The 17,158-nt window shown below is 41.6% G+C and overlaps 1 protein-coding gene across 1 annotated transcript in view; it reads right to left on the bottom strand.

Annotated features, from left to right (window-relative positions):
• The window catches only part of LOC128660067 (uncharacterized), a 279,471-nt gene that overhangs the window by 90,689 nt on the left and 171,624 nt on the right, over positions 1–17,158 (bottom strand). The window contains exons 18-23 of the mRNA XM_053713672.1: positions 4,922–5,056; positions 4,357–4,503; positions 3,657–3,815; positions 3,104–3,262; positions 2,680–2,820; positions 2,134–2,301 (exon numbers count right to left, since the gene is read on the bottom strand). Of these exons, the coding sequence (XP_053569647.1) occupies positions 2,134–2,301; positions 2,680–2,820; positions 3,104–3,262; positions 3,657–3,815; positions 4,357–4,503; positions 4,922–5,056 (909 nt within the window). The remainder of the gene's footprint in view (positions 1–2,133; positions 2,302–2,679; positions 2,821–3,103; positions 3,263–3,656; positions 3,816–4,356; positions 4,504–4,921; positions 5,057–17,158) is intronic.

Below are 17,158 nucleotides of genomic sequence, written 5' to 3'. Positions count from 1 at the left end.
TTCCAGAAATAGATCTGATGTCTTCCCATCTAAACAAGAAACTTCCCAGGTGCTTGTCCAGGTCTAGGGATCTTCAGGCGGAGTCGGTGGATGCGTTAGCAGTTCCTTGGTTTTACCAACCTGCTTATATCTTCCCGCCTCTAGTTCTTCTTCCAAGAGTGATCTCCAAGATCATCATGGAACAATCGTTTGTGTTTCTGGTAGCACCAGCATGGCCTCACAGGTTCTGGTATGCGGATCTTGTCCGGATGTCCAGTTGCCAACCTTGGCCACTTCCTTTAAGACCAGACCTTCTGTCTCAAGGACCGTTTTTCCATCAGGATCTCAAATCGTTAAATTTGAAGGTATGGAAATTGAACGCTTAGTGATTAGTCATAGAGGTTTCTCTGACTCAGTGATTGATGTTACAGGCTCGTAAATCTGTTTCTAGGAAGATTTATTATCGAGTTTGGAAGACTTATATTTCATGGTGTTCTTCTCATAAATTCTCCTGGCATTCTTTTAGAATTCCTAGAATTTTACTGTTTCTTCAGGATGGTTTGGATAAAGGTTTGTCTGCAAGTTCCTTGAAGGGACAAATCTCTGCTCATTCTGTTTTATTTCACAGAAAGCTTGCTAAGCTTCCTGATATTGACTGTTTTGTACAGGCTTTTGTCCTTATCAAGCCTGTCATTAAATCAATCTCTCCTCCTTGGAGTCTTAATTTGGTTTTGAAGGCTTTACAGGCTCCTCCTTATGCATTTTTTGGATATTAAACTACTTTCTTGGAAAGTGTTGTTCCTTTTGGTTATCTCTCCTGCTAGAAGAGTTTCCGAATTATCTGCTCTTTCTTGTGAGTCTCCTTTTCTGATTTTTCCATCAGGATAAAGCAGTTTTGCGGACTTCAATTCAATTTTTACCTAAAGTTGTGAATTCTAATAACATTAATAGGGAAATTGTTGTTCCCTCTTTGTGTCCTAATCCTAAGAATTCTTTTGAGAGATCCTTACATTCTCTGGATGTTGTAAGAGCTTTGAAATATGTTGAAGCTACTAAAGATTTCAGGAAGACTTCTAATCTATTTGTTGTCTTTTCTGGCCCTAGGAAAGGTCAGAAAGCTTCTGCCATTTCCTTGGCATCCTGGTTAAAGCTTTTGATTCATCAGGCTTATTTGGAGTCGGGTCAGACCCCGCCTCAGAGACTTACAGCTCATTCTACTAGATCAGTTTCCACTTCGTGGGCTTTTAAGAATGAAGCTTCAGTTGATCAGATTTGCAAAGCAGCAACTTGGTCTTCTTTGAATACCTTTACTAAATTCTACTGTTTTAAAGTGTTTGCCTCTTCGGAAGCAGTTTTTGGTAGAAAAGTTCTTCAGGCAGCTGTTTCAGTTTGATTCCTCTGCTTATGTTTTAAGTTTTTTCTTTTCAATTATGAGAAAAACTTATTTTTTGGATGTGGATTTAATTTTTTCAGCGGAAAATGGCTGCTTTTATTTTTATTCCTCCCTCTCTAGTGACTCTTCTGTGGAGTACCACATATTGGGTATTACTATCCCATACGTTACTAGTTCATGGACTCTTGCCAATTACATGAAAGAAAACATCATTTGTGTAAGAACTTACCTGATAAATTAATTTCTTTCATATTGGCAAGAGTCCATAAGACCCACCCTTTTTATGGTGGTTATGTTTTTCTGTATAAAGCACAATTATATTTCCAATTCCTTTTTTTGATGATTTTTACTCCTTTTTCTATCACCCCACTACTTGGCTATTTGTTAAACTGAATAGTGGCATTTTGAGGTTTGGGAAACTTTGCCCCTCCTGGTAGGATTGTATATCCCATACGTCACTAGCTCATGGACTCTTGCCAATATGAAATAAATTAATCAGGTATGTTCTTACATAAATTTTGTTTAGATTCTTCTAATTGGTTAAAATGCAGAATTTAAAATCTAGTTATCAAGTCTATATTATTATTATTGTTGTTTTATTAAATGTGTAAAATAAAGAGAACGCCTGCAAGAACAAGGTTTTCTAACACTCTCTGTAGCCGAAAAGGTAATTTGTTTTTCAGACCATTTCTATCTTTGGAATTACCACAATGACTTGTTAAATAAATCTGTCACCCAGCTGGTTTCCTGGTTACACTCACCTTGGAAGCCACTTCTGAGATCAGACTCTGCCTTTAGCCGCTCCTGAGAAGCACTGTTGATTCTGGAAGGGCCACATTGTGGGTTGACAGGAGGACTGGATGTGCAGCTTGGGAGCTTCCTGACACAGCTCATTACACTCGTCAGATGGGACTTTCCCGCTGGAAGCTCTAAAGGAACAGAAAAAGAGATGTTGATAATAGATAACAGGAAGACCCGTCTAGCCTGCACAGAAAAAATAGTAAAAAATGAAACTAAAAAGCTTTATTAACTTAGTGACAGCAATCGAACATTTTTTTGAATTCACTTGCAGAGAAGAGAGTCTATAACTGGTGCTACGCTGGACTATAAATATCCATTTATCTATATCAAGTATATACCGCACTTTATACTCTTCAGCAGGGTTTGGGGACTTGGCCCCTTTGGCAAAAAAGCAAGATGCCCTACAAGTGGGAGGGGAATGCCAAAAGAACTGTCTCTTTACTATAGAAATGCATAAAGTTGTGATGTATACGGGTGCACAACGCACATAACAAGCACATGCTCACCATTAGAATGGCTCCTCTTATTCTCCTCTCCTCTGGGCCTCCTCAGCTCACCCTGCCCAGAAGGGCAGCTGGTGATTGTATGGGATGGGCTGGATGACTCAAGAGCCTGGCGCTTCACACTATGCCCCATCCGTGTGTGATCTATAGAACATTAAGACTTAGAGACTTTTCAAGAACAAGTAAAGGTCACAATACACTAACTTAGGACCAGACTCATTGGGGGCTAATCCTGGAGATATTACTGTGTAATCACTATTAAAAGAAAAGAGAACTTAGAAACAGAATGACACTTACATTTGTCCATCAATGTTCCCCGAGGTATAAGGTGACAATACTGAAGACTAGAATATAGAATGAACACAACCCCAACACAGTTTACCACTGCAACACATAAACAAACAAACCCCAACTCCATTGCTCCTACCATCAGAGTGAGTCCTCTTCAGCCCTAGGTCTGGTCTACGGGCCTCGTTGCTCCTATGTGAGCTGTGTACACCTGTGCTGTGTGGGCTGGAGTTATGAGTGGGGATTTTTTCTGGGCATCTTCCTAGAGCTGGGTACAACATGCCACCTCGATGCTCCTCTGTGTGAGGGAACACAACACGTAAATGCAGGTATGATCACCAAGTCATGTGCCAAAGCATTGCATTCCCACATTGTAAGGTCGCTGTACATGTTTATTCAAAGGCTACAACCCTTAGCCAAGCATAATCCGTAAATTAGTTTGACCCTCCAGGTTAATAGAATTATATGGCAATTTATAGAATAGACACTTGCTGTTGCCAGTGATGCATCTGCCATATAATTCACAATCTATGCAGAAACACTATAGTCCATGCAAATCTCATAAGTTTGACATATTCAACTTTTGAGTTTATAGAATTGTGTGTATTATAGTGTGAAATAAACAAAGTTTTATCCCAGGTCCCGAGTGTGAGGATATTTGTGATTGTATTCACCATATAACTGGCACGTACCGTGTCTGCTAAGTTGTGGGCTCCAGTCATCTGGCACCCTGTGCTCGCCACTGTTCAGTCGGAAAGCGCCATTAGTAACAGCCACAGTGAAAGGGTTTGGTGGCATTGGGGGCATTTCCCTCATCCGACTGCCCAATGCACCATCTCTAATGGCGGTTTCTGTAATGTGACACAGGTACAGGTCAGATATTGTCGCAGTTTTGTCATTTAAAGGGACAGTAAATACCTTGAGATTATGAAACCATCATATATATTTTCATTATTTATTTTGCCCCATTTTCATGTTATTTAGCTCTGAAAATTAAGCAATTCTAAGAACTTGGAATGTACCCTGCTGACTTCTCATGGAAAACACAGCTTCATATCTGTCCCTGATTGGCTTATTCAGATAGCAAATGCAAAACCATTTACTTTATACTAACATAATGATAGTGGCTAGCCTTGTTGTCTGTGGACTAAAGCCCAGATTGGCTCCTCAAAATAAGATAACGTTAGGTGAAGTTTGGCTATTGAAAACTAATTACAGTAAAAAGGATGTTAATTTGTTCTAAAAACTGGCTGCTTATTATTCTATAGCAAGACAACAGAAATGTCTTGTAATTACGCGTTTACTGGCCCTTTAATGTTCCTCACACAATTCAGGGTTGTACAAAATCTAGGAGCTAGTAATTTAATATTAAGTTCAGATGCTGCCTCTCACCTGCACAGATTCTGTCCAACTCGGCACTTCTCTGGGCCACTGATGGGGCTGTACTGAAGAACGTGTTGTAAGGATGTGGGCGGCTGTTGGAGATCTCTTTTAGGCAGTTCACTAAACCGTGTAGGTGAGAATTTCCCCTCCCTACTCCTGGGATAAAATAATACAACAGAAGTTACTCATTTACCCATTAATCACTGAATAGGCCAGTGCCTGGTACAATATCTATTTTTGCAAACGTTTGAAATAAGATAGGATTTCTTTGTATAAACACACACATTTCTGGAACATGTCCCTTTTATGACCAGCTTCTGCACATGGAGATTATGTTTAACTAAATGTAACAGAGACAAAAAACAAATCACCACCCACAGCCACATTCTGTGTGTTTCATGGCTAATGTCACTAGTGCCCAAGCATTTCAGGAATCGGCTACATCACTAATGATATACTAACATACTCCCATGTTTCGATTTAATCCATAGCTACTTCTGCCATTTTACTGGGTAATATTGTTTATTTCTCCTGAACCTTCCGTCATCCATAAAATTAATAAAAGGCAGCTTACTGTCTGCAGGGGACCTTCTGCTGGTAGCTCCTGGTCTCTTGAGGTCTTGGTACAAAGTAGGAACGGGAGGTAGTGGAGCTTGCCCAACCTTCATACGCACAGGCTTCATGAGACGTTCCTCATTCCCACAATCCTCTGCAAGACACAGAAGAACCCAGCGGTTTCACCAGTAGAAAAGTCACAATCTAATTTACGTTTTGTCTCTTAAAATGTAATTTATGACAAAAGAGGGACACAATCTTCACACATGAAATCACACAAACAAGTAATTAACACAAGACCCCCTTAGTGGGGCTTCTTTCTCACCTAGGAGTACTTGAGGCAAGGAACGTGAATCTGTCCCTACTTACTGCCGGCTTCCCTTGTCCTTACAGAGGGCACTTAACCCATTAAACCTGCCTCATACTTTACAGATGAAACAGCAATAAGAAAAACTAAATGTATGCTTACCTGATAAATTTATTTATTTCTTGACACAGTGAATCCACGGATCATCAGTAATTACTGTTGGGAATATCACTCCTGGCCAGCAGGAGGAGGCAAAGAGCACCACAGCAAAGCTGTTAAGTATCACTTCCCTACCCACAATCCCCAGTCATTCGACCAAAGGAACGGAGAGAAAAGAAGAAAAACAAGGTGCAGAGGTGCCTGAGGTTTATATAACAAAAACTGTCTGAAAAACAGGGCGGGCCGTGGACTCACCTTGTCAAGAAATAAATTTATCAGGTAAGCATAAATTTAGTTTTCTTTCTAATGACACGATGAGTCGACAGATCATCAGTAATTACTGTTGGGAACCAATACCGAAGCTAGAGAACACAGATGATAAGGGAGGAACAAGACAGGTAACCTAAACATAAGACACCACTGCTTGAAGAACCTTTCTCCCCAAAAAAAGCCTCAGCCGAGGCAAAAGTATCAAATTTATAAAATCTTGAAAAAGTATGTAGAGAGGACCAAGTTGCAGTCTTGCAAATCTGTTCCACAGAAGCTTCATTTTTGAAGGCCCAGGAGGAAGAAACAGCCCATGTGGAATGAGCCGTGATTCTCTCAGGAGGATGCTATCCAGCAGATTCATAGGCCAAGCGAATTATACTCTTCAGCCAGAGAGAAAGAGAAGTAGCCGTAGCTTTCTGACCCTTATGTTTCCCAGAGAAACAGACAAACAAGGCAGAGGACTGGCGAAAATCCTTAGTCACCTGTAAATAGAATTTCAACGCACGCACCACATCTAGGTTGTGCAACAAACTTTCCTTATGAGAAGAAGGATTAGGACACAAAGAAGGAACAACGATTTCCTGATTAATATTCATATCCGAAACCACTTTAGGAAGGTAACCTAAGTTAGTATATAGAACCACCTTATCAGAATGAAAAATAAGATAAGGGGAGTCACACTGCAACACTGAGAGTTCAGAGACTCTCCGAGCAGAAGAAATAGCAACAAGAAACAAAACTTTCCAAGATAACATCTTAATATTTAAGGAATGCATAGGCTCAAACGGAGCCTGCTGAAGAACCTTAAGAACAAGGTTAAGACTCCAGGGAGGAGTAACCGGTTTAAACACAGGCCTGATTCTGGCCAAGGCCTGACAAAAAGACTGTACATCTGGCACATCTGCCAGACGCTTATGTAACCAAATAGACAAGGCAGATATCTGACCCTTCAAAGTACTTGCTGACAAACCCTTCTCGAGACCTTCCTGGAAAAAAGACAAAATTCTAGGAATCTTGACTCTACGAGAAACCTTTGGATTCACACCAGTACAGATATTTACGCCATATTTTATGGTAAATCTTTCTAGTCACAGGCTTACGAGCCTGGATCAAGGTCTTAATGACCGACTCTGAAAACCTGCGCTTAGATAAAATTAAGTGTTCAATCTCCAAGCAGTCAGCTTCAGAGAAACGAAATTTGGATGAAGGAAGGGCCCTTGAAGCAGAAGGTCCTTCCTCAGCGGAAGTCTCCAAGATGGAAGAGATGACATTTCCACTAGGTCGGCATACCAGATCCTGCGAGGCCACGCCAGTGCTATGAGAATCACTGAAGCCCTCTCCTGCTTGATCCGAGCAATTATACGTGGAAGGAGAGTGAACTGAGAAAACAGGTATGCTAGACTAAAATTCCATGGCACCACCAGCGCATCTATCAGGGCAGCCTGTGGATCTTTTAACCTTGAACCGTACCTCGGGAGCTTGGTGTTCTGCCGAGACGTCATGAGATCTAGCTCCGGCTGCCCCCATTTGAGGATTAAACTGGAAAACACCTCCGGATGGAGTTCCCACTACCCCGGGTGAAAGGTCTGTCTTCTCAGAAAATCCGCTTCCCAACTGTCCACTATTGGAATGTGGATCACAGATACAAAGCAGTTGTGGGTCTCCGCCCATTGAATAATCCTGGCCACCTCTGTCATGGCCAAGGAACTCCGAGTTCCTCCCTGGTGGTTGATGTAAGCCACCAAAGTTATGTTGTCTGACTGGAACCTAATAAACCGGGCTGAAGCTAACTGAGGTCAGGCCAGTAGAGGATTGAAGATTAGCCTCAGCTCTAGGATGTTTATGGGAAGAACTGACTCCTTCCGAGTCCATAGCCCCTGGGCCTTTAACAAGCCCCAGACTGCTCCCGATCCCAGCAAGCTGGCATCCGTGGTCATAATCATCCAGGTAGGTCTGCGAAAGCAGGTTCCCTGGAAGAGGTGTTCCTGAGACAACCACCACGGAAGAGATTCTCTTGTCGCCTGATCCATATCTATTTGTGGAGACAGATCCACATAGTCCCCGTTCCATTGCCTGAGCATGCATAACTGCAGAGGTCTGAGATGGAACCGAGCAAACGGAATGATGTCCATGGCAGCTACCAGCAGACCAATTGCCTCCATACATTGAGCCACTGACAGCCGAGGAGAAGACTAAAGGGCAAGGCAAGAGAAGAAGATTCTTGACTTTCTAAACCTCTGTCATAAATATCTTCATTGATAGGGAGTAGAACACTACCCTTGTAGCTGGAACCAAGGAACTTTTTCCCAGACCGTGGGAGCGAAGAAAAGACAACAAGATCTCCGTATGAGAGTTTGCTTGTTGAAAAGACGGTGCCTGAACCAGAATGTCGTCCAGATATGGCGTCACTGCAATGCCCGAGACCGGATCACCGCCAACAGAGCTCCCAGAACCTTCGAAAAAATTATGGTAACTGTGGCAAGGCCGAACGGAAGAGCCACAAACTGGAAATGCTTGTCTAGAAAAGCGAATCTCAGAAACCTGCTATGGTCCTTGTGAATGGGAACATGAAGGTACGCATCCTTTAGGTCTATGGTTGTCATGAACTGACCCTCTTGAACCAAGGGAAGAATGGAACGTATAGTTTCCATCTTGAAAGACGGTACCATGAGAAACTTGTTTAGACATTTTAAGTAAAAAAATTGGTCTGAAAGTTCCCTCTTTCTTGGGAACCACAAACAGATTGCAGTAGAATCCCAGACCCTGTTCCTGTATTGGAACAGGAACAATCACTCCCAGGGCGGAAAGGTCCTTGACACAATGTAAGAATGCCTCTCTTTTTATCTGGTCTACAGATAATCTCGAGAGGAGGAATCTGCCCCTGGGAGGAAAAGTCTTGAACTCTAGTTTGTATACCTGGGATAAGATGTCCACCGCCCAGAGGTCCTGGAACATCCCGAACCCAGGCTTGAGCGAATAAAGAAAGTCTGCCCCCTACATGATCCGTTCCCAGATCGGGGACAAGCCCTTCATGCCGACTTTGATTCATTTGTGGGCTTCTTAGATTGCTTCCCCTTGTTCCAGGACTGATTGGGCTTCCAGGAAGGCGTGGACTGTTCCTGCTTGGAAGAGGGGGGGAGCTTACCTCTAAAGTTTCAAAAGGAACAAAAAATACTCTCTCCGACGCCCTTTCTGTTTATTTCTCTTATCCTGAGGGAGGAAATGCCTTTTTCCTCCTGTAATATCTGAAATAATTTCAGCCAAACCCAGCCCAAACAAGGTCTTACCCTTGTAAGGAATCGCCAAAAGCTTGGATTTAGATGAAACATCCACAGACCAGGATTTCAACCATATGGCTCTGCAAGCTAGTACAGCAAAAACAGATATTTTTGCTCCCAACTTAATGACTTGTAAAGAAGCATCAATGATAAAGGAATTGGCTAACTCAAGAGCCTTAATCCTGTCCTGAATTTCCTCAAGAGGAGTATCTGTCCGAATAAAATAAGACAACGCATCAAACCAGTAAGCTGCAGCGCTGGTGACAGTGGCAATACATACCGCAGGCTGCCATTGGAGACCCTGGTGAGCATACATTTTCTTTAGTAAAGCCTCCAACTTCTTATCCATTGGATCCTTGAAAGAACAACTACCTTCAATGGGAATAGTAGTCCTCTTAGCCAAAGTGGAGATCGCTCCTTCTACCTTAGGAACCGTCTGCCACGACTCCTTAATGGAATCAGCTATAGGAAACATCTTCTTGAAAATAGGAGATGGAGAAAAGGGAATACCAGGTCTCTCCCACTTCCGGGCAATAATCTCTGTCGCACGGTCTGGAACAGGGAAAACCTCCACCGCGGAGGGAACGTCAAAGTATTTGTTCAGCTTACTGGACTTCTTAGGATTGACTACGACCGTCATGTCGGAGTCATCCAAGGTAGCCAAAACCTCCTTAAAGGGACAGTTTACTCAAAAATTTTCTCCCCTTTAATTTGTTCCCAATGATACACTTTACCTGCTGGAGTGTATTAAATTGTTTACAAGTAGCTCCTTTACCCTTATATTGGAATTTGAAATTGTTAATTTAGCATGTGGTATCCCCACCTATTCTGAAAGTTTGTGGCCGCGCGTACCAGCTATAGATAAGCTTTGTAAACACAGCCTGCAGAAGAAATTACACTCCCAGTGTGATAAAGCAGAGATAAGGTAATAAAATGTTGATTTTCCATTGTTCTCTCAAAGTATTGGTGATTGTTTTAAGGACAGATATAAGATAAAGAAGCAGGTATATGTACACAATGTGATACAGTAATGAGATCTGATTATACCTACAAGCTCAACCTATTTTATTAGGCTGTGGCTTCAAAACACAAAATCAGAGCTTTAATATACACAAATAAACCTTAAAAAGCTAATTTTCATACATATTTTACTCTGCAGTTGGTAAAAAAAGCAATTGTAAACACATTAAGGGAAAAACTATTTTATAGTATACTGTCCCTTTAAGTAGCATGCGAAGGTGTTCAAGCTTAAATCTGAAGGATACCACTTCAGTATCAGAAGAAGGAATTATACTATTTGAATCTGAGATTTCACCCTCAGACGCTGCCAAAGTATCTTTGTCTTCAGACTTCTGAGACTAAACACCCTGGATAGTCACAACCAGATCAGAAACCTTACTAACTGATTACTTAAGTTTCCTTTTAAGCCTTTTCTGCAACATGGGAAAAGCGGATAATGCTTCAGATACCGCAGAGAATACCTGGGTAGCAATGACCTGCAGAGAAAATCCTACCGGATTGTGAGAGGAAACGCAGGGAACTGCATGTGGAGACTGAAAAGTTAGGGACGCCTAAGGAGAAAGCTGTGGCATATCTGCTTCAGGAGACACCTAAACAGCATCCGCCTTAACTAATGATGGCTCATGATCAAAAATCTTCTCCCTATAACTAAAAGTTCTCTCTATGCAAGAGGAAAAAAAAAGGGACTGGGGTTCCACCTGGGAATCATAACAAAGCTGACATACAACAATTTGCAAGGTCTCTTGTTCCATTCTCAATAAAAGTAGAAAAATAAACTTTATTTCTTTTACACTGAAGAAAAAGTACTGCATCTTTAAATACTGTGTAAATCAAGTTAGCCTAAAAACGGCAACAAATCCCAGACAACCTAAACACCTCAGCAGTTCACTGAGGTGCCTACCTGTCCTGCTGCCTAAGCTTAATATTTCCAACGATCTGATCCGGACTCACAACGGTAGCGCTAACCTCCACGGAGCAGCCGATAACTGCGTCACTATTCTGCAGCCGACAGAGCCCCAGAAATCGCGCCAACGGAACTAACCGCCCACCAGAAAGGATCCTCCCCTTTTTGCAAGGTGTAGTCCCACAGACATAAAGGAACAGTATTATCGATTAAAAAAACGATGCACAAAGTACAGCCGGGATCTTAACTGGAGCTAAAAACACTGAGCCACCAATATTAAATAAATATCTCCCCATCACAGTCTCCAGTGCCCTGACAAACTGCCAAGATATTAACCCTTTCTTAACTGGGTAAAATAAAATGTCCCTGTTAAACAGCATATAGCTGCAGAAGTGCCAAATTCTCCTTTTCCCAAAGAAAAATAAATATGGCACTTACCTCAAGATAGTCTGTCCGGCAGCAGGACAGCTCACCTGGTTTGAGAGGATCCTATACCTCACATGGACCTGTGGAAGAAGAAAGAATCTGAGTAAGCATACTCAGGCTTTCTGATATAGGGCAGCAAAATTTTGAAAAAGCTCAGTGAGTATTGTACCTCACAAGTTCCCAAGTGCTCAAAAGCCACCACTCACTGCCCTACTGAAGAGACTGACATGGACTACGGCTAGACCCCAGTAAAGATCAGAGCAATCCTACTCTGCTTTAAAATAATAAACTCTTGATTGAAGAAAACTTTCTATCAGACACCTAAACTTCACCTCTTCCTTGCACTGCAGGCAAAGAGAATAACTGGGGATTGCGGGTAGGGAAGTGATACTTAACAGCTTTGCTGTGGTGCTCTTTGCCTCCTCCTGCTGACCAGGAGTGATATTCCCAACAGTAATTACTGATGATCCGTGGACTCACTGTGTCATTAGAAATAAATCATAACTATTAAAAATAATTGTAACTGTTTTCATAACCAGTACCCTTAAAGGGACATGAAACCCCAAAGATTTCTTTCATTATTTAGATAGATCATGTTATTTTAACCCCTTAACGACAGAGGACGTGCAGGGTACGTCCTCTTAAAAAAGTCACTTAACGACCAAGAACGTACCCTGCACGTCCTCGGTTTGGAAAGCAGCTGGAAGCGATCCTGATCACTTCCAGCTGCTTTCCGGTTATTGCAGGATGCCTCGATATCGAGGCATCCTGCAATAACAATTTTTGCCCCTCCGGTGCAGAGAGAGCCACTCTGTGGCCCTCTCTGCACCGGACATCGATGGCCGCATTCGTTGGTGGGTGGGAGCGTAAATGGGAGGTGGGTGGGCGGCCATCGATGGCTTCTTAGTCAGAGAGGGGGGCGGGATCGGGGGCGGGATCGCCGGGGGCGCGCACAGGGGGCGGCGGGAGGGCGCGTGCACGGGGAGGGAGCGGGTGGGAACCGCTTACACTACAGAAACTTTTGGATATTATTGTACAAAATAATAAAAAAAAAACGTAATGGAACTCATCTAAGGGATCCGGGAGGGGGGGGAGCTACACTACAGAAAAAACTAAAATAAATTTAAAAAAAACATTTTTATATGCAAACTGGGTACTGGCAGACAGCTGCCAGTACCCAAGATGGCCCCCAATAAGGCAGTGGGGGGGGGGGGTAGAGAGCTGTTTTGGGGGGGATCAGAGAGGTTGGGGGCTAAGGGGGGATCCTACATAGCAGCATATGTAAATATGCTTAAAAAAAAAAGTAAAAAAAAAAAAAAGATGGCGGGGACAATTGTGGGGTGGGGGAGGGAAGAGAGCTCTATGGGAGGGATCAGGGGGTCTGATGTGTCAGGTGGGAAGCTGATCTCTACACTAAAGCTAAAATTAACCCTGCAAGCTCCCTACAAGCTACCTAATTAACCCCTTCACTGCTGGGCGTAATTCACGTTTTGTGCGCAGTGGCATTTAGCGGCCTTTTAATTACCAAAAAGCAACACCAAAGCCATATATGTCTGCTATTTCTGAACAAAGGGGATCCCAGAGAATCATTTACAACCATTTGTACCATAATTGCACAAGTTGTTTCTATAAATAATTTCAGTGAGAAACCTAAAGTTTGTGAAAAAGTTGACTATTTTTTTTAATTTAATCGTATTTGGCGGTGAAATGGTGGCCTGAAATATACCAAAATGGGCCTAGATCAATACTTGGGGTTGTCTACTACACTACACTAAAGCTAAAATTAACCCTACAAGCTCCCTACAAGTTCCCTAATTAACCCCTGCACTGCTGAGCATAATACACTTGTGGTGTGCAGCAGCATTAAGCGGACTTCTAATTACTTAAAAACAACGCCAAAGCGATATATGTCTGCTATTTCTGAACAAAGGGGATCCCAGAGAAGCATTTACAACCATTTGTGCCATAATTGCACAAAATGTTTGTTAATGATTTCAGTGAGAAACCTAAAATTTGGAAAACTTTTACTTTTTTTTTTTATTTGATCGCATTTGGCGGTGAAATGGTGGCATGAAATATACCAAAATGGGCCTAGATCAATACTTTGGGATGTCTTCTAAAAAAATATATATACATGTCAAGGGATATTCAGGGATTCCTGAAAGATATCAGTGTTCCAATGTAACTAGCGCTAATTTTGAAAAAAAGTGGTTTGGAAATAGCAAAGTGCTACTTATATTTATGGCCCTATAACTTGCAAAAAAAGCAAAGAACATGTAAACATTGGGTATTTATACACTCTGGACAAAATTTAGAAACTATTTAGCATGGGTGTTTTTTGGTGGTTGTAGATGTGTAACAGATTTTGGGGGTCAAAGTTAGAAAAAGTGTGTTTTTTTCCATTTTTTCCTCATATTTTATAATTTTTTTTATAGTAAATTATAAGATATGATGAAAATAATGGTATCTTTAGAAAGTCCATTTAATGGCGAAAAAAAACGGTATATAATATGTGTGGGTACAGTAAATGAGTAAGAGGGAAATTACAGCTAAACACAAAGACCGCAAAAATGTAAAAATAGCCTTGGTCCCAAACGGACAGAAAATGGAAAAGTGCTGTGGTCATTAAGGGGTTAAAGAAGTTTCCAATTTACTTCTATTATCAAATTTTATATCCTTTGTTTAAGGAGCAGCAATGCACTACTGCAAGCAAACTGAACACATCTAGGGAACCAATGACAATAGGCATATATGTGCAGCCACCAATTAGCAGCTAGCTCCCAGTAATGCATTGCTGCTCTAAGCCTATCTCAGTATCCCTTTCAACAAAGGATACCAAGAGAACTAAGCAAATTAGATCATAGAAGTAAAACGGAAAGTTGATTAAAGTCATAAAATTTTGGGTTTCATGTTCCTTTAAGATTTAACACTTTTACATTAAACTTTGTTACACTGTTTCAGGGGCAAACTCTCCTTTGTGACTGAAGTCTAAAACTCTTGGTTATGGGGGGGGGGGGGGGGGGGGGGGCACTTTAGTCCGTCCTATGGCAGAATCAAAAGCAAAAGTATAGCTTGTGCTGGCTCAAGCAATAGAGTCTCTGACTATCATCCCAGCCTTCTTTACATGCAGTTCAGTAGAAAACATGCTAGAAGAGACAACTTATTTATGCAAAAACAGAACATCAATTTTCATTTAAAATTAAATAAAGGACAGGAGGGGATGTACTAAGATTAAGGCACAAATTGCTGTCCCTTTAACTGACAAAGGCACAGCAGCGATGCTTATACAGAGACCCCCAAATACAGACCCACAGATGCCTGGAATTTACAGAAGATGGGTGATTGATTGAATAAACTTCCAATACAGGCCTCCATTACATATGCAGCGCCACCCGCAAAATCCTCCGCCGCCAGATTTTACGCGATTTTGGTATTACATATACGGCGTAGCATACAAGTGACACGCGTATATTTCACCCGTCGCCCGCAATTATTACTCCCATAGGCAAACATAGAACCGCGTCGCAAATCGGTATCCAATATCCAGCGCAAGGACTTACGTGGCGAAAATGGAAAAATCTTACTCCATTTTTACCTCGCCATAAAAGGCAGCCGCAGCAAGCCTTGCGCTGAGTATGGGAGCACCGTAACTCCCGAAAATGCCTGCAAAAATAAACTAACACCTAACGCATGCGCAATGTCTATCTACCTGTCAACCGCAATCCCCCACCGCAATAACTAATAGTCTATTAACCCCTAAACCACCATAGTCCACAACGCAATACACCTAACCCCCCCTAAACAAACTTAAATTACCTAATTTACTAAATACTAAAGTTACTAGTAAATTTAAAAAAAAAAAACTACTTTTAAAATACAAATAAACTAAGTATAAATTAAAGGGGCAGTCTAATCAAAATTCAGGAGTAGACTGTCCTTTTAAGCAAGAATTACAGAAAAATAAAAAAATCTAAGATTACAGAAAATAAATAAAATTACAAAATTTTAAATAAATTACACCTAATCCCTATGAAAATAAAAAAGCCCCTCCAAAATAAAAACACCCCCTAATCTAATAAACTACCAGTAGCCCTTAAAATGACTTTTTGCAGGGAATTGCCCCAAGATAATCAGCTCTTTTGCCAAAAAAATACACAAAGCCCCCCCAACAGTAACCCCCCCCCAAAAAAAAACTAACACCAAAAACACTAAACTACCCGTTGCCCTGAAAAGGGCATTTGTTGGGCATTGCCCTTAAAAGGGCATTCAGCTCTTTTGCTGCCCACCCTATCTAAATAAAATAAATCCCCCCAAAAAACCCTTAAAAAACCCTAAGTCTAACCCCCAAGTGGTCCTCACCTGTCCTGAAGTCCAGCGGAGAAGGTCCTGCTGATTTGAGCCTTCAAATTCAAATCAGCCAATTGGATGAGAGCTACTGAAATCCTATTGGCTGTTCAAATCAGCCAATAGGATAATAGGTACTGAAATTCTATTGGCTGATTTGAACAGCCAATAGGATTTCAGTACTTCTCATCCGATTGGCTGATTTGAATTTGAAGGCTCAAATCAGCCAATAGGAATTCAAGGGACGCCATTTTTAATCGCGTACCTTGAATTCCTATTCAGTGTACGGCGGAGATCGTATAAAGAGGATCCTCCACGCTCCATGGCTCCGCGGTCGCCGGTCTTCAGTTCCAGAGTTGCCGGTCTTCAGCTCCGTGGTCATCAGTCTTCAACTGCGCCCTCCGCTCCGCGCCGGCTGTTTCCTGGAAGAAGAAAGAAGAGGTCGCCGCTTGGAAGAAGACTTCACCGCCTGGAACAGGACCTTCTCCGCTGGACTTCAGGACAGGTGAGGACCACTTGGGGGTTAGAACTTAGGGATTTTTAAGGGTTTTTTGGGGGGATTTATTTTATTTAGATAGGGTGGGCAGCAAAAGAGCTGAATGCCCTTTTAAGGGCAATGCCCAACAAATGCGCTTTTCAGGGCAACGGGTAGTTTAGTGTTAGTTTTTTTTTTGGGGGGGAGGTTTGGTGGGTGGGGGGGCATTACTGTTGGGGGGGGCTTTGTGTATTTTTTTGGCAAAAGAGCTGATTATCTTGGGGCAATGCCCTGCAAAAAGTCCTTTTAAGGGCTACTGGTAGTTTATTAGATTAGGGGGTGTTTTTATTTTGGGGGGGCTTTTTTATTTTCATAGGGATTAGGTGTAATTTATTTAAAATTTTGTAATTTTATTTATTATTTTCTGTAATCTTAGATTTTTTTATTTTCTGTAATTCTTGCTTAAAGGGACAGTCTACTCCTGAATTTTGATTAGACTGCCCCTTTAATTCATACTTAGTTTATTTGTATTTTAAAAGTAGTGTTTTTTTTTTAAATTTAATAGTAACTTTAGTATTTTGTAAATTAGGTAATTTAAGTTTATTAGGGGGGGGGTTAGGTTGGGGGGGTTAGGGGTTAGGTGTATTGCGTTGTGGGCTATGGCGGTTTAGGGGTTAATACTTGAATAGGTTATTTGCGTTGTGGGTTAATGGCGGATTAAGGGTTAATAGTTTTAATAGGTAGCTTGCGATGTTGGGGTTGGCGGATTTAGGGGTTAATAATTTAGTTATTACTTGCAGTGTGGATTTGATGGCGGATATAGGGGTTAATAGTTTAAATAGGCATATTGCGTTGTGGGGGGTTGTCGGTCTAGGGGTTAATACATTTAATATTAGTAATGAGAGGGGGATTGCGGATATAGGGGTTTTACGTGTCTGGCTTATTTTTGGGAGGCGTGTTAGAATTTTACAGGAGATTTGTTATTTTCTTTAATTTTCTTAGACGCCGGCAGTTTCTAAAGTGCCGTAAGTCACTGGCGACTCCAGAAATTTGTATTTACGCTCATTTCTGGA

This window comes from Bombina bombina, chromosome 5, assembly GCF_027579735.1.
Source record: "Bombina bombina isolate aBomBom1 chromosome 5, aBomBom1.pri, whole genome shotgun sequence".
NCBI lineage: Eukaryota > Metazoa > Chordata > Amphibia > Anura > Bombinatoridae > Bombina > Bombina bombina.
Note: the sequence above shows the minus strand (reverse complement) of the source record. Positions and strands in the feature narration are given on the sequence as shown.